We start from the raw sequence: 22,565 nt of genomic DNA, 5'->3' as shown, positions 1-22,565 counted from the left end.
ATCATGATACCATTTTAGTGGATTAAATCATGCACAATATTCTCTAAGACATTTTATGGATTATAGTGTTACCAAAAACAAAAATACAGTGCAGTGCTTAAATTCCATCCCATAACACAAAGTCTAACAGTAGCGTTAAACTAGTTGTATGATTATATCTTCTCTTGGATCCACTCTTGTGGGGTTCGAGATTATTTCATTTCTTGGGTTTAGTTGAATCACGGTAGGCGGCGCTACTGCGTTTGTTTCGCTTGCGCAGCGCCATAAAACAAGCAAGAGTAAGAAGCTGATGTTGAAGCTTATTGCTGCAAGGAAATGGCATCGGACAGACACATAAAGGTAAGTTGAATATCGTAATGAAATATGACAAGTGAGTTATGTAAGAAAATAATAGTGGTACTTTTCACGTTAACACTCGAAAGAACCAAGTGTTACATTATAGGCTACTTGGCTTCTGAAATTAACACAAACTTTATAATAATATCTCTGTGTTGTAATCATTAGAATAGAGCACGTTCCATCCAAGCAGCCCGCTTCGATCTTTAGAGAATGATGAAAACCTGATATGACAACATTCTTTACGGTTAAATAGTTGTCTGTCCTGGTTCATGATAGAGAGACCAACGAGAGTGTTTCTTTTCTTGTTTCCTTTTTCTTTTCTTTTTTGGCAGTGACATAAACTGTGTATTTCGCTAAGTTTGCTACTTCAGTATTTGTTAAAAAAATACTTCCCCACATGTTTCCCTTTGTAAAAGAAAGGTAAGGAATTCATACGTTAAAACATTCAATATGCAAAGAGTCAATATAGTACTCAACACGTGTTGACCCTTTTTCTTCATAACCTCTGTCATTTCCCAGAAGGTTCTTGTTTCTCTTAGTGTGAAAATAATCTGTTGTTTAAATTGTGATTGAATCAAAGAATGCTTTCTTTATAATCCCTAGAGCTGTCATTCATAAAGCACAAGTTTATCATTGTTCTGGACTAAACTAAAACTCCAAGGGGGTAATCCATCAGCCAGAAGTTGAAGCATTCACCTGCTGTTAGCATTCCATTGACTCCCATTCATTTTGGCGTCACTTTGACAGCGAATAACTTTACATCTGAGGCGTCCAAAGACTTAATTTGTCCATTATTTATTTCTTAAGGAACACGACAGTCATGTATAAAATGCTCCATTACCTTGTATCTTACGTTATGGCCCCATAGAAGCAGTTTTTTGTAAAATTAGACTAACGATTGCGTCATAACGAATCGACTCTCCATCACACAGTACAGAAATTACCGTATGGACTGGAGGAGAAGCTCGGTTGCAATCAGGTTACTCACGTGACAGGCTCAGTTTGAGGCTGCGCAGTACGACTGACTATCAGCTTTTAACAGGCTTCAATATTCTCTGTTGAACTCAATGGGGTGCCTGTGTCCATTTCTTTTACTGTCTATGCAGAAAGGAACTTCCGCACACTATCGTTACTTGCAATTTAAAATTAATGTTTATTCCAGACTGATCTCATGAAGTAGCGTGTGTATGACACGCCAATTCGTATTTCCATTTTTGGCGTGCTATCAAGACGCATAATCGCTTTTCAGCGTGATTATGAACGCCGTTGACTTAACGTTATTATAAATATAACCCCGTCCCTAAACCTAACAGTCACTGGGGTTAATGACATTTATGACTGTTCCCTTACCATCCTAGGAAAAAAAAAAGATATGACTTACCTCAACCCCATCCCTAAACCTAACCGTCACTGGGGTTAATGGCGTTTATGACTGGACATTTGACGGCGTGTACAGACACGCAGAATCACTCGGACGTTACTGGCGTAGATATACACGCGGATAGCTCAAAATGCGTAGAGATAACACACCACTTGACTCGAAAGTGGCGTGTATGTTTACGCAAAAGTCATGATGTCATGTTGTTTATTCACACGCAACGTTTCGGTCACACGACTTTCATCAGTAGTACTCTTGATGAAGGTCGTGTGACCGAAACGTTGTGTGTGAATAAACATTAATTTTAAATTGCAAGTAACGATAGTGTGCGGGAGTTCCTTATCTGCTAAAACGACTAGCTAGTCTGGTCTTATTATCCGACGCACCTATCACCCGCAGCTGTGCGATGGAGTTTGGTTACTAATTTTACTGTCTATGCAAAACTCCCATTATAACCAGTGATGCTGTCTGCACTGTACAATGAATCTCTTATTTACATGTATGCACTTTTGATGAAAGCATTCGTGAGAATGCAGAAATCGAGTTGCATTGCATTTACAGTAACATCTTAAAGCGGACACGCCCCTTCCAATTGAGCATTCATATCAGAAGGCTAAAATCATGGTAGATCAGGCCTTATATTTCTAAATTATGAAATTTTTTGTCAATGTAAAAATCATACTAACATTTTAAGTTCACCTCAGTAAATATAAAAATGCTTTTCATGACCCCTTTAATTGAAACAAACAATTGCAGACACCATCCCACCTTTAGATATGTCTATAATACAGCATCTCATGTTCTTATAGATAGGAATAATTGGTGGATCTGGTCTGGATGATCCAGATATTCTGGAGGGAAGAACAGAACGATATGTAGTCACACCATTTGGAAAGGTGAGTGTCTCTGCATCGCGTCTGCTGTACTTTCTAACATGCATGTTTATAAGAGAGCATATTTGGAAATGAATTTATCCATTTGCTTGAATTGAACTGAGAAGTTGGGGAAAAAAAGCACAAATGATTGGGATTTTGCTTTTAAATCATGGGGTAAACATAGTACATCACAGATGGGCAGAGACAGAAGTACATACAGTATTGACACTCATTTCCTCCTCTCTTTTGACAGCCATCTGATGCGCTAATTTTGGGCAAAATAAAGAATGTTGAATGTGTTCTTCTTGCAAGGTGATTACACTGGCATGTACTTTGACTTTTACTTGAAATGCCTGCTGGTTTTATATTATAAAGGATAAAAGTCTAATTTAAAAAGTCTTATCCCCCCACAAGGCATGGGAGACAACACACCATCATGCCCACCAATGTAAATTACCAGGCCAATATTTGGGCATTGAAGGAAGAGGGCTGCACTCACCTGCTAGTCACCACAGCATGCGGTTCTCTCAGAGAGGACATCCAGCCTGGGGACATTGTTTTGATTGACCAGTTTATTGATAGGTAAGTATTAATTTGTCTATAATCAATTGACATGCAAGGCTCAAATTTTGGCGTGGGGTTGTGCATAATTTGAATCATTCCCGCAGGTCTCCCACTTATAATGCGGGAAATTACTGCAAACATTGACTCACTTTAGCATGTAGGTTGTATTACTAAACGAATCCACACAGATTATAAAATCAAATCAGTCATTTTAAAACTTTCTGCGAGATGCAATTTCACAAACCACATGAGTGATTCAGCGTGTTGTGTCTTCTCTCTCTCGTCTCACGGAATAGACGGAATTGTCATTTGCATAATCGGGCAAGCATTGCATCATGATTAACTAAAGTTTACCATTTGCACGTCTTTTTCAGTCTTACCAGTTTAAATATTCACATGATCTTGAACTATTCGGTAGGCTACTTGCATGCTGTTTGAGAGATTTTTTATTCTGCACACATAGAAGCCGCCTCACAAACAACTCGCGGGTAACAACAGTATTTTTTGTAGATTATATCGCTTTAACAGTCAAAAACATGCAAAAATAATGTCAATTTCGGTCTTGGTGAGTATCCTCTAAACACAGTCGGTTATGTCTTAAAGGATTAGTTCACTTTTGAAAAAACTTTTGCTGATAATTTACTCACCCCCATGTCATCCAAGATGTCCATGTCTTTCTTTCCTCAGTTGAAAAGAAATTTAGGTTTTTGATGAAAACATTCCAGGGTTTTTCTCCATATAATGGACTTCAATGGGAACCGGATGGTTCAGGGTCCAAAAGACAGTTAATATCAGTTTCAGATGCAGCTTCAAATGTCTTTAAACGATATCAGACGATGAATAAGGGTCTTATCATGCGAAACGATCGGTTATTTCAAAACTTTTTCCAAAAATGTAACTTTTCTAAGGACAAATGCTAGCCTTGTAATATATTGTGAGGCGCGTTTGCAACGTCACGTAATACGTAATTACGTTCAAAAGGTCACGGGCGACGTAGCCGGAAGTACAGAATCAAAATCGTCCGACATCGTTGTTTTACCTTTTAAATCCTTTTTTGTAAACGGCGTTTGAGTTAGTTTTCACGTTCAACCTATGCGTTCAACTTGTAAACACTCTGACTCTGTAGTTCTGGCTACGTCGCCCGTGACCTTTTGAACGTAATTACGTATTACGTGACGTTGCAAACGCGCCTCACAGAATGGAGAAAGGCTAGCATTTGTCCTTAGAAAAGTTAAATTTTTGGAATAAGCTTTGAAATAACCGATCGTTTCGCATGATAAGACCCTTATTCATCACGTCATGGGGATTGTTTACTGGTGATGGGCACCAGTCATGATGCTCTCTGTCTTGCATGCGCTTCAATAGGCACACGCAAGGTCTCTCTCCCTTGCCGCTTTGAACTAATTTGCGGGCATCAGGGAACCGCTGTCAATATGCGGTAGACTTTCGGAACTTCTGTGAGACTTGGGATGTCTGTATTTTGTCTCGAACATCAGGTTGCGCAATCAGTTCGCACGCAACATAAGTGATGTCTTCCGTTGGAATAAGGAATAAGAATGCTTCCTGTTTGCTGATTGGCTGCTGTTTGTAATAAGCTACTTAAAGGTGCTCTATGTAATTTTTTTGACTTTGCTAAAGCATGAAAATACCATAATATGTTTGTAGATATTTAGGAAACTTGTTAAGTCCACATAATGTTTCTCTGAAAAACAATGCTACAGCCAGTTTTTTTTTTTTTACTTTGAAATATGTGTTCTGTGTTTGAAAGTCTGTTTTTGTTTTGGTCGGTGTGATTCCGCCCACTGCCAATTTGCCCAATAGTATTTCGACACCCTGGGTAGCCAGTAGGTGGAAACACAGCATTTTGCAAACGAACTGGGTCAGAGATTGCAGATTCTATCCGACCTAAAAAGCTAATCTAAATGATCATCAACATGCATTCTTTCCTCAATTTATTCCAATTTATTCCAATTTTCCATTTTTTTTTTCCAATTTAACACATAAAGAGACCAATATGCTTAATGAAGACCAGTAGTCAAAGCTGACATCAGTTGACAGAGAGTTTTGAAGTCAAAGTTCTCCACACTTCCAAAGGCTGTAGTAGGAGTAAGATGATCCAGCCTCGAACTAATTTAAGGCTTTCGCACCGGGTAGTTCTAGGAACTTAGTTCTAGAAACTAGCCACCAGGATGGTTAACCTAGAACAATGGTTTCCCTTGGAACGTTTTTCTGGTTGCATTCGCACCACCAGTAGGAACTCTGAAGTAAGCCATGCTTGACTGCATGACTTTTATTTTTACGTGGCGTGTTAAAATAAAGGTGGCGTGACCTTTATTTTGATGGTTCTGAGAACACCAAAGCCTGAGCTCACAGTGCTCTCTCCATGTTCATTAGTTTACGATCTGTCTAACAGTCCTGTCTAATATGTAGAAGGTAGACAGTATATGGAAAGGTATTAGCGTATGCCGTGTGGTTGATGTTGAGTGTTGTTAAATGAGCAGAAATACATAAGCCGCTTTCCGACCAAGTAGTTACAGGAACTTAGTTTAGTTCCTAGAACTAAAATCGTTCCTAGTTCCTGTGGTGCGAATACACCAAAATCCGGGACTTCCACCGATAGTTCTAGGAACTATGAAAAGGTTCCTCCGTTGTGAAAGCCCGTATAGTCATATGGATAATCACGTTATTTCTACAGGTTGCGTACAGATAAATAGTACAGATAACTTTAGAAACATCCAAATATTGTATTGTGTTCTTTACGCAAATGAGGTCATTTAAAGTCATTATCTTTGTCGCACTCTGTCCCATATACATAAGAAATTTTCAGGGTCACTGGTGTGTCATAGGAGTCAAAAGACGATTCCTTTGGCATGGTCACACGCTTCTCTCAATAAAAATAATAAATAACCACTGCAAACACAATTGGATAAAACACAGGCTATATCCCTTCAAGGCTGAGTTTTGTCAGAACTGTCATCAACCCGCTAGCTCTGTTTGGCACTCTCTCTCTATTTATTTTTATTTTTTTTCCCTATCACATATTTTATTAATTATCATTAATTATTAGGTATTATTTGAAAGCCTACACATTTTCATCGTGCATGTGGTCAGTGTCATGTTTCAAAACTAACTAACATAACCTTAACAAAGTCTTAACCTAATCTTAACATTACACATCATGTGAGACTCAAGGTTTAATATTTGGTGATTGCTTTGTGAAAGAAGAAAGAAGTGGTATTGTGACACAAATGTATTCATTTGTGACAGAAGAACACATCAAACAAAATCTCAAAAATCTCTTGGGATATTTTTGAAATCAACTTCATATTTGGAACACAACTTGATGTACATATGGCTTTGCATTTATGGCCTTTTTAGATTAAAAAATAATTTGGTAAATATTTATTTAAAATAAAATAAATGTTTAGTACAGAATGTTTGTTTTACTATAAATAATTTCATTCATTTTTCTTGACCCCAACCTTAGGTCTGTATTCCAAAGCATTCATGAATTACAACCATTTAAGTCTGGTTAAGAAAACGTCTCAGTTACGTATGTAACCCTCGTTTCCTGAGTAGGGTACGGAGACGTTACGTCTGATGACGGAGAATGGGGGTTTCGCCTAGAAAGCCAATCCTCTTCGAGTATTAAAAAAACTAGCCAATGGCAAAGAAATGCCATGGGTCTGCGGAATTTGCATAGCGTATCCCCGCATCACCTTGTGAGTATAAAAGGAGGAAGCGGACTCCACCGCAGTATGTCTTCGCTGAGGAGCCAAGACTGAACTCAGGCGTCTACCTAGCGGTACAGCGGAAGTGGCAGGGAGACGTAACGTCTCCGTTCCCTACTCAGGGAACGAGGGTTACATGCGTAACCGAGATGTTCCCTTTCGTAGTCACTCCGAATTACGTTGGATGATGGAGAATGGGGGTCCCCCGTGTAATCACGCCACCTTCACAGCTGTCTTCCAGTACCTTGCGAAAGTCTGATCCCCTGTCGTGAAACTTAGCACGGATGAGGAGTCCTACTTAGCACAGGAATAACAAGGTACACTGGGGAGCATATCTCCGAGGAAATATGCCGCAGTACGCCTACCCATAGGGAGGACTTAAGAATGCACATATGGCCCAAGGGTACTTTATATGGGGGAACACTGGAGTAACCAACCCGTTAGGTGGCTAGAAATTTAACTCCAGGGGTGGCCGAGGAAAGACACATGCTCAGAGAGGCTTACAGTGGAAATACACATGTGGGGGTTACTAGCAGGAATCATGCACACGGAGGCACCTAGCCGACGTCCAGGCAACAGACACTGGTGCCAGCATCAACAGTGCTGGAGGAACTCAGGGCTTGAATAGAAGGCCCAGCTGAGGAATAATCGCGCTTATCCAGTCCGTGGAGTGGAATGGCGAGCAAGCGAAGACACCTGAGCGGGTCCAGTACTGGCCGGATGAGCGAATATAAGAGAGGACACAGGCTCCACTCGGAGATTATAGAATCTGGCGAATGTGTTGGGTGTCACCCAGCCTGCAGCTCTGCAGATGTCTGCTAGCGAGGCTTCATGCGCTAGAGCCCAAGAGGAAGCCACACTCCGGGTGGAGTGGGCTGTCACACCAAGGGGGCACGGTCAAACTTGCTGCTGGTAAGCCAAAGCAATGGTGAGACAACCTCACTATCCGGTGAGACAACCTCTGCTTTGAGAGAGCCCTTCCCTTCTGGCTCCCACCATAACAGACAAAGAGCTGGTCTGAGGTCCTGAAACACTGCGTTCTCTTTACGCAAGCACGGAGGGCGCGTACTGGACAGCAGTGCCAAGGCTGGGTCTGCCTCCTCCAGGGGCAGCGCTTGCAGGTTCACCACCTGGTCCCGGAAGGGAGTGGTAGGAACCTTGGGCACATATCCAGGCCGGGGTCTCAGTATCACATGAGAGTAGGCCGGCCCGAATTCCAGGCACGCTTCGTCAACGGAGAATGCGTGCAGGTCCCCTACCCTATTGATGGAGGCCAGTGCAACCAGGAGTGCTGTCTCCATTGACAGGAATTTAATCTCAACTGATTGCAGAGGCTCAAAGGGAGGTCTGCAGGGCATTTAAGACCACTGAGAGGTCCCAAGAGGGTACAAGAGGAGGGCGAGGAGGATTTAGTCTCCTCGCTTCTCTCAGGAACCTGACGATCAGGTTGTGGTTCCCCAGGGATTTACCTTCAACTGCTTTGTGATATGCGGCAATGGCAGCCACATACACCTTCAGGGTGGAGGGAGACAGTCTTCGCTCCAACCCGTCTTGCAGGAAGGAAAGCACGACACTGATCGAGCATCTCCGGGGGTCTTCTCGGCGAGAAGAGCACCAGTTGACAAAGAGGTTCCACTTCAATGCATAGACGTGTCTCGTGGACAACGTTCTAGCGGAAGTGATGGTAGCCGCCACCACAGGTGGCAGGGTACTCAACCTGCCTCGTCCCCTCCAGGAGCCACACGTGTAGCCTCCAAAGTTTGGGGCAAGGGTGCCATAGAGTGCCCTGTCTCTGAGAAAGGAGGTCCTTCCTCAGAGGAATTGGCCAAGGAGGTGCTGTCGCGAGGAGTATCAGTTCGGAGAACCAGGTCTTGGTGGGCCAATATGGGGCGACCAAAATGACTTGCTCCTCGTCCTCCTTGATCTTGCACAGAGTCCGTGCGAGAAGGCTCACTGGGGGAAACGCATACTTGCATAGGCCCTGCGGCCAGCTGTGCACCAGTGCGTCTGGGCCGAGCATGCCCCCGTTCAGAGTAAAGCAGACTCCCCTGAAACGGGGAGGAGACCGTGCGAACTGAATCGCATAGCCGAGCCTGATAGCTCGGGTGACCTAGCGGGACAGATTGGGGAGCTCTAACCAAGCCCCCAAAAACTGATCCAGTGGAATCATCCGAGCCATAGGCGACCCCCAGGGGCAGCAGGGCGGAGAGACCGGCACAGGCGAGGGTGGCATAGCGACCCTGCGGTCAAGCTCCGTGCCCTAACAGAGGAGACCAGGGAAGGACCAGCGTTCCACGAGGGTCTGCTCTACCAGGGGTCTGGCGATAGAGGGGGATGAGAGTGGTGTGGTCCAGAGAGGACACGCACTGCCATCCGCGCACTCAGAGACAGAGGAGGACGAGAGTGGTGAGGCACGGGGGTGTTGCACACTGCGATCCTGCTCTGTGTGCTCAGGGATGGGATGCAGCTCTTTGGGCTGCGGGGCTGGTAAGGGCAGGGACGCCTCCCTGCGACCACCTCCACGGCACGGCCCGGTGCTGCTGGGACCGGGCAGGAGGGGGCGGAAGTCGCAAGAGGGCACATTCAGCGGCAAGCGGACTGAGGCGTCTGAGCCAGCAGCTGGTTGGCAGCAGAAAGGCAAAGGGTCGGACAAAAAAGCCACAGTCCACTTCTGGGCGGCCGAGTTCTTGACCGCGCCGCCGAAGAGGCCAACCTGGGATATGGGGAAGTTGAGGAAACTGGTTCACTCAGCCTCGCGCACATCAACCAGGTTAAGCCAGAAATGTCTGACCACGCATGTGGACATCACCTGACTCAGGGAGCATGCGGTCACCTTCGTCGCTCGCAGAGCTAGGCCGGTGACGGCAGGCAGCTCAAGGATGAGCCCTGAATCAGCCCTAGCCTCGTGCATGTCATTGAACACCCAGAAGGATGGCAATAACACACAGTGAGGTGGCAGCCTCTCCCATAGCTCTATAGGTCTCCGCCACCGGAGTAGACAAGAACCTACAGGCATTGGAGGGGTGTTTAGGGTTGCCACGCCAGGTGGAGGCGCTGTAGGGCCACATAAGTGTTGCCACAGAACACTCCATAGGGGGGAACCCCAGTGTACCCTAAACTGCGGCCTCTACGAGGGCAGAGAAGGCGGAAGAGGCCGCTGAGCGGTCGTGAAAAGTCAAAGGAGGCTTTCACGATCTCATGGCATCTTCATGCACATTCGGGTAGAAAGGATATGGGTTCGCCACCCCCAAAAACCAAACATCAGCCTTAAGTGCTCGGGACATGGCAGAATTTTCCACACAATCCGATACTCGTGGCAGCCCGGGAAAGCATAGCTGTGAACTGAATCAAACTCGCTATGCTAGCATATCCGAGGACAGCAGCACAGACGAGCCATCTCCAGAGGACTCCAGCTCACCTTGTGATGCAGCGATAGACATGATTTCAGCAGCTGTTTTTTTTTTTTTTTTTTACATGGTTTGCAACGTGAAAGGGGTTTTCGTCGTTTTAGTTTCAGACCTGACGTCTTAGGTCACCCTGGCCACCAGCCGAAGTATTATCTCGTGTGGAGAAAAATAGTTCGGGTTGTGGATGAGGGGACTCTCGCTCTATTGAGCTCATTGAGTCTCGACCGTTATACATTGCGATGGTCACGTTCCCACTGAGAGAAGGTGACACACCCATGAGCGCTGTCTGAGTGCGATCAAAGCCCAAACACGCCAAACTCGCGTCCATCAGCTGAATCTATCAGAAAACTGCACTCAGAAGTACACGGGCGGATCGTCTTTAAAAAGACGCGCCGCGTGCGTGCTCTTTTAGTGAGAGGAAAAAACTGCGGATGTTGAAGCGACCAGGGAGAAACACGCACACTGGAAGATCACTGCTCAGATCGCAGGCAATGTGAAACTCACTGGATACCGCCGTCACACCAATACCAGAGAGTTCGCTCGTCTCGAAGAGGTGAGTCAGTAAACTCAGATTGTGTGGCTTGTGGATTGAAGAAGGCTCCGAAGCGAAAACATACTGCGGTTGCGTCCGCTTCCTCCTTTTATACTCACAAGGTGAGGTGGGAATACGCTATGCAAATTCCGCAGACCCATGGCATTTCTTTGCCATTGGCTCATTTTTTAATACTCGAAGAGGATTGGCTTTCTAGGCGAAACCCCCATTCTCCATCATCTGATGTAACTCGGAGTGACTACGAAAAGGAACTATGATTTCCAATTCATTACATAATACATGAAGAGGAATCCACCCCCTTCAGTAATCCCTTGGAAACTAGTCCAGTCAAATCAAATCTTTTATTAAACATTAATATTCAGGGAAGACAGTATATTTTTATTTGCTTTTGAGTGATCTGGCCTAAAGACTGTTCCTCTTGAAAATAAAAAGGATTTACTTTAATTTGCCCATTGTGTCATGCATAGTGAAATATTGTCAAAAGTGGGCCAAACTGCTTTAAACCTTTTGCCTATGTCAAAACCTATTATTAATATTTAAACAACTGGGATGGTGGTCATTGGTAATGTTTGTGATTTGAACTTGATAAGTTACCACAGCAATAAACGCCAGTTAAAACCAATCCACCTTTTTGAGAGCGAAAGTATGATCAAACTACAAGTAAACTCAAACTTACCTGGGTAGCCACGGAAATCAAAACACTGTAACAAAACTGCTTAAATTGAAGCCAGGAGTGAAAAATCACCATTTCATTTTACTAGAGTGTTATTTATTCATGATTCTTGATGGTTATGTCTTCATATATAGTTAAATAAAGAGCTTTTAAAAATGTGTCTTGAGGAAAATGTATTTTATTTTTTAGCTGATTGTCACAAAACCTTTGAGAGAATAACAAACATTGCCAATTTCATAAGAATTAAGATGCAGACACATTCTTAACCCTTTCATGCGTACGATCACACCGGTGTGATTAGAACAGTCATCACTGCATCACTGGACGGATGCACTCAGTGCTGTCATATATCACAACTATTGAGTGTTTTCAACCACAATGTTTATTGTAGGTTTCAGACATTTAAATACGTACATAAGTACTAGCAAAACAATGATTTTGAGTTTGTAAAATACACACTGATGCCTATGGAAGCAGCAATAAAAATCCTTTCAGTTATAATTAGACGACAAGTTTTATTCATATCAGATACACATTGTGTAAGTAGCTTAACATTTGACCCTATTCTTCTTCCTGTTCACCAGCCACTTATTTCATGTATTTTGTGAGAAGTGGAGGAATTGACGTTGTAAATACAACAGATCCGATTCTCTGAACTGTAAAACAAACTAAAATGGCACCGCCCATTGTGCATACAGCTCATTAGTACAACGCGATCGTTATAAAGATGTTTAAACAACAAAACACATCCACTTGCACATATTTGACAATCGGGATATCAGTGTTTGATGCTATAGCTAATACATTTGTGAATATTTTTAATAAAAAAGGAGAAATGACAAAAGCAGATTATCATTCATTCAGCGCTGTGTTGTGGTTGTGCTGTGTCACGTGACATTAAAGTGGCAAGTTCTAAATAACAGTCACCTCACGCTGGGGGGTCAGTTAGAATATTTGTGTATAATAAGCTATTATATAATAACTTGCGTGTGAAAGGGTTTTAAGGGGGCCGCACACTGGATACGTCTGGCAAATGACACACACATGCGTAATATTCGAACATGTTGTTTTCTAGTATACTATACACACACCAGCATCACTGCTTGGCTCAAAGGGAACCTAATATGCAAAATTAACTTTTACATGGTGTTTGTACATAAATGTGTGTCAGCAGTGTGCATACACAACCACCCTGTAATGATAAAAATCCACCCACTTTTTTAATCCCCATAAATCATAAGCAGTGTCTCAGAATAAGCCATTTGCAGATTGTAGCTTTTGTGAGGTCACAAATGCTTAGGCCCTGATGGCTGCTGACAGACCCCGTCCTGAGTGAGCTGTACACCGTCTGCAATGTTTATCTCCTCACCAGAGCATTTAGTATTCAAGTAAGAAATGTATTCGTATTAGAGCTACTAAAGTATTCAATCAATAGGATTTCTTTTGTTGTTTGATTCATTAACAGCGTATACTTTAATATACAAGTCTAAAATACACATGCGATTTATTTACTTGCTGTTTACGTTAACAGGCAAAACTGACTGTGTTTATGTGAACTTTTGTGTGCTTTTGAGATAACCTTCTGTGCATTTGACATTTAAGCACAATACCCTGTGAAAGAGAACTTAGTGTAATACTCATGGGACCCATCAACTGACATCAAGCTTTGTGTGTGTGCTTTAGATGTGGGTGCTCAGAATATGGCTATAAAACTCATGCAGATAATAAACTTTCATGATGATGAAGTACATGTCACCTGAGCGTGACTGCGATAGAGATGATAATCAAAATCAAACAGATGTTTATTTTAGTTTTTGGCAGAGTAGCTGAGGCAGGAGCTGTAAAGGCTCTGCCCCCTTCTAGAAAGGGGTGGGGAGCAGCAGCGCATTTGCATTGAAAAGGGACACGCATTCAAAATGGACGGTTACAACATGGTGTAAATAAAATTATTTACAAATTATCTTTTTCAAATTATCTAAAAATTACAAATTATCTAAAAACTATCTACCCAAATTATCTTTGGGTAGTTTTGAGACACATTCTGGGGACACCTGAGACTAATATTACATCATGTAAAAAGCATAATAGGTCCTCTTTAAAATCCTGCCATTGGTGGTGTTGGACTGTTTTGTCATGCATCGAACTTTAAACTCATTGTTGCCACTATTTTTTTGTTGAAGTGAACATTCGCCTGTATGGTGATTAGAACTACCTTGAACTTGAGGATACGAGTATATACAGAATGTTGTGTCAAGTGTACCGTATCATACTTGCTTCTTGTCTGGTGTAAAACTGTCTTTACTGTTCCTTACAACTCACCTTATCAGTATGCATGTTCTTTTTCATTTGCTTTTCTTAATCCCATGCCAAAATGTCCCACACCACCTTGAAATCAAGGACAACAAAACGTGTTCAGACATTCTATGACGGGCAGCCCACCAGCCTTCCAGGTGTGTGTCACATCCCTATGGCTGAACCTTTCTGCAGCAAGACAAGAGAGGTTAGTGACATTTCCCAGCTCTCTATCCTTATTGTTCATCTTATCTTATTCTGTTCACCTTTTTCTTACCTCCTCTTGTAGGTTCTCCTGGAGGTTGCCCAGGCACTTGGTGTGAAGTGTCATAATCGAGGGACAATGGTGACCATAGAGGGTCCTCGTTTCTCCTCTCGGGCAGAGAGCCTAATGTTCAGACAGTGGGGTGCTGATGTCATTAACATGTCCACAGTACCAGAGGTGGTTCTTGCCAAGGAGGCTGGGCTGTGCTATGCTAGTATTGCAATGGCAACTGATTATGACTGCTGGAAAGAGCACGAAGAGGCGGTGAGCAGATAGAAGCCTCTGTCTGAGTCTGTGTGTATTTATGTGTGTGTGTATGTGTACCTGCCACTTTAACTGTCACCGTCCCACATGTGGGACGTTTGCCACTATATTTTTAAAACAATAATATCTTAGTAAATACCTTAAATAATATTGACAAACTATATATCATTTGAAAGCTTACAATCTCTAGTTTCCATATTTGGTGACTGATTTTCAAAATATATTACAGAGGAGCCATAATTTATCAATATAAAACAAGAATATTTTCATACTCATAAGGCGTGTTCAGACCTTTATTTTAAAATAGCAGTAAACATGAAAAATCATGAAAAAATGGTAGATACCTCAGTTTGTTTTCATGCCAAAAGTTCAAAAGATAGAATCCATTCAATTATTTTGGAAAAAAAAGGTCTGAAAAGTTTGAAATATCAAGAAAAAAATAATAAATTCACCATTTGTGACGTGGCAGCTAGCTATGACTTACATGCGTGTTCTTTGTATGTGTTTCTTAGAGGTTCAATTCATATCAAAATCTGCCAAACTTCCCATGCTACTTCTGAATAGGATCTCTACTTCAGAGATTGTATGAAAATTGTGAAAATAATGGTTCACGAATGGAAATGCAGGCGCACTAATATGGGCAGTAATGGAGTCTGATTGTGCCCTAGTGAAAAAGTTTGGTACTGCGCTCAAACAAAATCTTACTGAAAGCTCATTTTTTGAGATATCAACCTAAAATTTGAAACACAACTTGTTCAGATTTTTGGCTTTGATCTTTCTGCCATTTTAGAGTAGCCCAGGTTTTGAAAATATATATTTTATGTAAAATATGAATAATTAATATTTTTACATTGTACATTTCCATAAACTCAAACTTCTATAACTTTTTTTCTGTTTCACGTTCTTAATTTATTTAACTTCTACAAAAATCTGCCGAATGTCTTCTTTAAAACAAGACCAATCATATGTCTATATTCCAAAGCATTCTTGAATTACCACCATTTAAGTTCGAAATGTGCATTTTCATGTCTATTCAAAAAAAAAGGGGGGGGGGGGGGTGACAGTTAACAGGTTAACTATATTCATATTTTTCGGGAAATCCAGGAGGTCAATTTTATTGGTGGTTTTGTCCTGTTTATTATATATTGTTTGTGAACAATATATAAATAATGTAGATATTTTTTTTAATTGTAGAAATGCTGCAAGTTTTCTGTCAGCAGATCCCAGTTTAAAAGCCCTGGGTTATAACATTTATAATAAATAGCTGTAAATTAAAAACCATAAATATAGATAAATATCTACACACAAACCCTGGTATTTCATTGATTCTTAAGTTTGTGGCAAAACCTCACTCTAGAAACAGTTTTGTATTTATTTATTTATTTTATACTAGTCTGCTGCTTCTCTACAATTTAATTAGAGTGCCATAAAGATAAGCATTTGTCTCTTGGTTACACATGCCACATAAAGGCCCTTCATTATGTCAGAGAAAGACCATAATAAAGGGCAAATATGCTGCTATTGTGTCTATTCAAAGTTGTTTGTCCTATTGGTTTAGAGGGATTGTTATAGGATATTCCTCTTTAAGTCAATAAATTCTCTACACATTATAGTTTCCGATAGCCGGACAACCGGTTAGGCTTGTATTTTAAAGCAGTGTTTACTTCCCCTTGCAGCTCAGAGTCCTCCTTCCGAGTTCCTGCTGCTGACCTCTAGTTTTCACGCCCCACTTCACCACATCCTTCCGTCCCTGTCCTGTATTCTCATTCTCTCTCTGACTCATGCACAGACAATCATACATATTTTGCTGCCAGCCAATTAGTCAGTTCCTCTAAAGGAAAACATTGGTGATCAAAAACAGTCTACAGTTCAGTTTTCTTTCTTGATCACTTGGATTTTTCTTGTTGCCGTCTTAATTTAGTAGGTTAACTATAGATCCTGTCCTAGTCCCCTGTAGAATTTGAATGTACAATGTAGCTTTAGACAACTATGACTTACAAAGTCAGGCATTAGAGACAATAGACCATTTGTTGCTTGAGCATAAAATGTCTTCCAGATTCAGTTTTAACTTGTGACAGGTTATACTTGACTCTTGGCAACCTTATCTGCATTATCTGAGTGGCCACAGGCAAACATATCTGTTTATGGATATTTTTTTAAACAATTTTGTATGTTTGTAGAGGTAACATATAGTTTTAAGAATAAATGTGATCATTTTCAGATCCGGATGCATTGCTCCTTCATATCTTATCGTTTAATGATCCTCTGTGGCTTGCTGGTCCATTAATAGCTTTTTGTTAATGTACCATTATTTTAGTTTTTCCTGTATATTTTTATAAACCTCTATGTACCAAACTTAGCTCCAAATTTTTTTTTTTTTTTTTAATTCTAGGTGTGTGTGGACAATGTTCTAAAAACCATGAAGGAAAACGCAAACAAAGCTAGCAGCATCCTGCTCACAGCAATCCCACAGATCAGCAAGATGGACTGGGAGAGCACAATAAATGCACAAAAAGTAAGTTTAAAGCTCTTGAAATTGAGTAAATTACTGTTTTATTTCATTTTTATATATGTAATTATATAATAGATTTTTTTTATCTAAATCTGACATGTATGAAACTTTCCGTGTCCTAATTTGTTTTCCTTTCTGTTGTTTTCCAGTTGATTTCACAGTCTTCAGTAATGTTGCCCAAACATTAAAGTACTCTGCCATCAAGGAGTCATGAAGATGTGTCCACAAATGCAATCATGTATCTGTAAACTAACAAGTGTGTCATTGTTACAGCTATATGAACCTAAATAAAATAAAAAATAAAATAAAAGGGTTTTGTTTGTCAGCCACACTGATATGAATGTGCAGTTACCACTCTTTAAAATAAAGTATTGTTTTTTTGTTGTTGTTTTGTCAGCCACACTGATATGAATGTGCAGTTACCACTCTTTAAAATAAAGTATTGTTTTTTTGTTGTTGTTGTTTTGTCAGCCACACTGATATGAATGTGCAGTTACCACTCTTTAAAATAAAGTATTGTTTGTTTTTTTTTTGTTTTTTTTTTACAATTAGACATAATGCATGGAAGCATTAGTAAAGGGAATGGACAAGATTGTTTGAGTCTTGAATGTTTTTTTGTTTTTTTTCAGTGCCTTTTAAATGTAGTAAATATAGCAGTTGTGTATTTGGTTGTTTATATAGCTAAATACATTTCTCTCATACCCAAAAATAAATGTATGTTTTTTCCATTCAGTTTGCCACATTTCAATGAGAAATGCTGAAACTTCTCCATTTTGTGTCAGCAGAGCATTTGTTTTACCAGAGATTTGTAAAGAACAGATGTCTATTTGTAACAAAAATTGTTAAACTGGTTGCTTGTCAGAAAAGAAAAAAAACTTGTTTTCCTTCAAGCAATCTAAACAGAAATATGTTCATTGTTTTTAGAAATATGAATAATATTAGAAATAATATTTCTGTTTTCAAAATGGAGGCCTTCCTAATCTGACTTTGATTTAGTAGTTTCTGAACTTTTCTGTTCTTTCCATGAGATTAGATCAGTTTGCAGAAATAATTTTACAAATAGAGAGAGAGATAAACTCCCAAATTAATATTCCACAAATAATTATGTTTGATACTTTAAACGTAATTCTGTATGCAAAATCCATCTTTAAAAAAATTACATGTTTTTTGTTATTTATTTATTTAGTTTTCTACATTTAGTTCTCTAACAACTCATAGTGTCAGTATCTGTATTCCACACAGGTTTTTTTGAAGCCAGGAGAAAAAAATGATGTTGGCAAAGCAAAAATGTTTGCAATCGAAATTATCAATAAAAACAAACATTCCTTTCAACACAAGCTAAATGTTTATTTGGACTTGATAAAACTCAGTAAAACAGTGTATGCTTTATAAAGAACAAAATAAAGAATTTAAGCTTCATAGAACACAAGATACACAGAAGACTACTATAGGTGCTCTTTGGATGTGGCAGTATAGCTCAATTTGCAAAAAAAAAAAAATAATAATAATTATATATATATATTACAAAAGAAAAACTAGTCCAAGGCTCCATGGCTTATACTTGGGCTTTAATTTATGGCTTTTAAAAACATTCGTAAAAGCTAAAAGGCTTCATATATAGGCTATATATTTTTTTACATTTGATTTTTGCATAGTGCATTTGGCCTCGTTTTTTTTTTTGTTTTTTTTAAAGAAGATTTTAAGCTTGCATGGTTGAGTGGGCCTAGTTTTATTTAAATTTATTCATTAAAATATAATAAAACAAACGAAAATATCTTTACAAAAAAAGAGAGAGAGAAATGACGAAGGATCACCAAAATGTATGGCCTATGGCTATCACGCGTTATTTTTGCATTGTAAGCACATGCAGCTCAAAACGGACGACTTGATTTCGTTATATTTAATCGATTTGATTCCTTATAGCCACATCATTCATTACTACTGTATGCCAAAGAAAGTTAAAAACAAATATTTTAGTCTAAATAATTTGTAGCCTATAGGCTACGCCGCGTCTACAGTTTAGTAGGCTAATTAGCCTATCGTTAATGCTTCAGACTGAATTAAGTTTGGGATACTTATAGTTAAGTTATACCACACATAATGCGGAGATTATGTTGCCTATTCAAAAAGGAAGAACAAAAAACGCTCAACGAAAACATATTGGCTAGCCTACTTAAAATGTTGAGCCTAAACCTCAACCATCCACTGAAGGATAGCCTAATTAATCACAATTAAAGTGCATTAACTAATTTCTTTACTTTTGAAATTGCCTATAGGGCTTATAGGCCTGTCATTTGTGAAAATTTGGCTATAGGCCTAGGCTATATGTTAAGATAAAAATAAATGAAAATAAATAAACTAGCGTTTAAAAACGACTAAGAAATTCAACCACGTCCACATGGTCAGCCTGCCGTGCCACATCCACAGGTCGTAAATTACAGTGATCTGTTGCATTAGGATCAGCGTTAAAAAGGATTAAAAGTCGCACAGTGTCCATGAATCCGGCTCTGGCAGCATCGTGCAGAGGAGTGCTTCCTGTCCCGGGATCAGGCACATTAGGATCCGCTCCATATTTCAGCAGTAGGTGAGCCAATGGTGTGTTGCCCATCATCATCACCTGCGAAAAACGTGAAATGTTTTCGGCTTTCAGAAAAAAAAACCCGACAAAAAAAAAAAAAAAAAAAACGATTCTCTGGCTGTTCCATTTAAAAAAAATATGTCGGCTGCCTGCAATTTCTACTTTTACATTATTATAATCATTAAGGAACCGTGCAGTAATGGGCAGTTTATTCTATTTTTTTTGCTGCAATAGTTAAATATTTATCGCATGATTTTATTAGCCTTTAATATTGTTAAGTGCGTATGAGTAGGATGGCCATATGCGCACTTGTGATATGAAACATCTTTCGTTAAAAGATTAAAAGCAATTTATCAACAAGCCTGACACAAGCAATACGGTGGTTTTACAGTTTCTGCATTTTTGCTGTCTGTTAATTTTAAGTTTAAGAAACTAGCCGACATCGTTTTATTTTGTAGCCAATTTATGTATCCCCACCAGCTTAAAAAAAATAATTCTCCTGTATAGCCACCTACTATTGCAACATGGAACGAGCTGCTACACCATCAGTTGAACTGACTAGAAATTAATAACGAAATTATAGCCTGTACGTGACCACATTGTTAATAAAATGCTTTAACGTATGGTTTAATGTTTGCAGTTTGTGAGGGGGTGGTGAATTGTGATGGGGCTGGGGCTATTTATTTTGAAGAAGCTAATAAAACTGGTCGAAATCCATGGCAGAATGCAAACGTCCAGGTTAGTTTTACAACCCGATATCTTGCAGTATTGGTAGGCTAAAAACAGCACTCTTTTAACATCATTTATTTAGGAAAAAGTATTTTAAAAAATCAAGTAGGATAAGTAGATTTAAGAATACTAAAATGTGACATCTAGACACTTTTTTGTTCTTTGAAGAACAATATTTTATATCGTTGTCTTATCCAGTTGCTAACCTTAAATATATTACAATCAAGACAAATCAAACAGAAAAGGTTTTTCTTCAAGTTTACAAAAAAAAAAAAAAAAAAAAAAGGTCATGCTAGGTAGGCTACTGGTTCTATGTTAAAATATAAAGTGAAATAGGCTGTTCGGCTATATAGTGCTTTGCACAACGCTATTAAGGTAGGCCTATTAATATTCTTTATAGCCATATACAAAACAAAAATACATCAATACATTTTTAGTCATTAGGCCTACTGACAATAGGCTATCTGTTATTATAAATAGGCTATAGGGCAAAACTATTTTTGCCTTAAAACTAACTAAAACTAGGCTATATTAAAAAAACGAACTATTAGGCGGGGCATTTTTAATAGGCCTACATGAATAAATAAGAAAATTAATTAATTGGCCTTATATTAATTAAAATTAAATCCTGTAGCCTATTAAACCAACTGCGAGAAAGAATTAGCCAACGCAAAATCCTATAGTGATAGGCTATTCATTTTAGGAAATAAGTTGACCTTTCGCATACATTTAAATGCCTTTCTGTTGTAGTGAAATAATATTGTGTATGTCCAGTCCGTCTGATGTCTTTATTATAGTAAATATATAATATTATTAGGCTAATATTATTAGGACATGTCTTAAAACGTTGCCTACCTGTATAGGCGTTCTTCCGAATTTATTAACGTTGTTGACATTCACTTTGTTATAAAGTAAAAACTGAACACGGCAAGTGTTTCCAGTGGCGGCTGCTTTGGTCAGTTCATCCTCGGCATGCATCCTCTTCATCATCAGTCCAATGAATAATTTCACTCTGACAGGTAAAAGCAACGAGGACGATATGCGAAAATAATCACTGCATTTCAATCTTCCCTGTCACAGACATAAAATGTTCGCTGCGTAAATGAGTCGAATCATTCAGCCCAGCTCCTCCATAAGCTGTTGTGTCTAATAATTTTTACACGTAGGGAGATATTTGTTCGGACTTGTCTCTTATCAACGTCATGCACTGCAGTACTGTACTGCGCAGGCGCAGTCAGCTGATCCAGGAAGACTTGGAGCTACAATGACACTATAAAGCAGTAGTCTGTTAATGTTTTTTTTAAAAAACTGGTATTAAATCAATTAAAGCAGAACAATCGCGAGAGCGAGTTTTCTTATTGTGTCCACAATCGTAATTATAAAAACACATTCTCAGTTAACGTTAGTCGAATTCTGGAAGTCAAAGCGGAACCTCCCGGCTCCGCTAAGAAAAGAAAAAAAAATCAAAGTAGCCTAGCTATATTGAAAGATACGTAATGTTATAACTAATAATTATGACTCCCCCAGCTTCCAACATTACTGTAGATTTAGCAATTTATTGGTCACCGTATTGTTAATACTGCTATTTACATAGCGTGTTTAAATGTGTAGGTTTCATTATTTTGTCAGTAGTCTATAGCCTACTATGGAACGCCTACACACACACACCATTAATTAAACGGTAACACTTTACAATATGGTTAATTAGTTAACATTAGTAAATGCATGAACTAACATGAACTAACGATGAGCAATGCTTTAGTTACAGTGTAATCTTTGTTAATGTTAGTTAATAGCTGTTCATTGTGCGTTCATGTTAGTTCACAGTCCATTAACCAATGTTAACTAATACAACCTTTGATTTTAATAACGTATTAGTAAATGTTGGAATTAATATTAACTAAGATTAATAAATGCTGAAGAAGTATTGTTCACATATTGTACATGTTAACTTGTAAAGTGTTACCAATTAAACATACATTTACGTTGTACACTTTACTTATTTTTTTTCTCAAGTGTTTGATTAGCTTCACTGCACAGATGTGTAGAAAGGGACTGATAGTATTTCCTTATAGGCTTATCGTTTTATAGTGCTATTTGTTACAACAGAATAGGCCTATAAAATATACTGTAGGAATAGTTTTAGGTTTTAGCTTTTTTTTACAGTATTGTGGGTTTATTTGTTTGATATGTTGGATTACGTCAGTGAGAGAGTAGTAAAATTAGTAACAAATTCATTAAATAAACTGTCCTTTCTATCTAACTGTCTAGTGATCATGTAGTTCACACCTAAAATAAAACCTTTACATTCAGAACTGCAACTTTTTTAACTTGTATGGTATGGAGCCAGAATTGTGTCTTTATTACATGCAAGAAAATAAATGATCTTTGATAAATAAATTAAC

General features: G+C 39.3%; 2 protein-coding genes across 2 annotated transcripts; one reads left to right on the top strand and one right to left on the bottom strand.

Annotated features, from left to right (window-relative positions):
- Positions 1-185: 185 nt before the first annotated feature.
- mtap (methylthioadenosine phosphorylase) lies at positions 186-18,628 on the top strand. Its single transcript, XM_039694280.2, has 8 exons — positions 186-339; positions 2,527-2,613; positions 2,846-2,904; positions 3,007-3,174; positions 13,918-14,020; positions 14,102-14,341; positions 16,734-16,856; positions 17,003-18,628. Exons 1-8 carry the CDS (start codon positions 316-318, stop codon positions 17,039-17,041), a joined length of 843 nt encoding a protein of 280 aa, XP_039550214.2. The 5' UTR covers positions 186-315; the 3' UTR covers positions 17,042-18,628.
- Positions 18,472-21,382, bottom strand: cdkn2 (cyclin dependent kinase inhibitor 2). Its single transcript, XM_039694290.2, has 2 exons — positions 21,016-21,382; positions 18,472-19,470 (listed from the first exon to the last, which is right to left on the bottom strand). The coding sequence occupies exons 1-2, from the start codon at positions 21,148-21,150 to the stop codon at positions 19,219-19,221; spliced, it is 387 nt and encodes a 128-aa protein (XP_039550224.1). The 5' UTR covers positions 21,151-21,382; the 3' UTR covers positions 18,472-19,218.
- Between the last annotated feature and the right edge of the window lie 1,183 nt (positions 21,383-22,565).

Source organism: Pimephales promelas, chromosome 6 (assembly GCF_988280905.1).
Source record: "Pimephales promelas chromosome 6, fPimPro1.hap1.1, whole genome shotgun sequence".
Taxonomy (NCBI): Eukaryota; Metazoa; Chordata; class Actinopteri; order Cypriniformes; family Leuciscidae; genus Pimephales; species Pimephales promelas.
The sequence above is the reverse complement of the archived record's forward strand: the minus strand, read 5'-3'. Positions and strand labels throughout refer to the sequence as shown.

Coding starts and splice junctions, on each gene's coding strand:
- cdkn2 (XM_039694290.2), bottom strand. CDS start 21,150: ATGATGAAGAGGATGCATGCCGAGGATGAACTGACCAAAGCAGCCGCC. Junction 19,471..21,015: donor TCGGAAGAACGCCTATACAG/GTAGGCAACGTT, acceptor CGTTTTTCGCAG/GTGATGATGATGGGCAACAC.
- mtap (XM_039694280.2), top strand. CDS start 316: ATGGCATCGGACAGACACATAAAG. Junction 2,614..2,845: donor TAGTCACACCATTTGGAAAG/GTGAGTGTCTCT, acceptor CTCTTTTGACAG/CCATCTGATGCGCTAATTTT. Junction 3,175..13,917: donor ATTGACCAGTTTATTGATAG/GTAAGTATTAAT, acceptor CTTGAAATCAAG/GACAACAAAACGTGTTCAGA.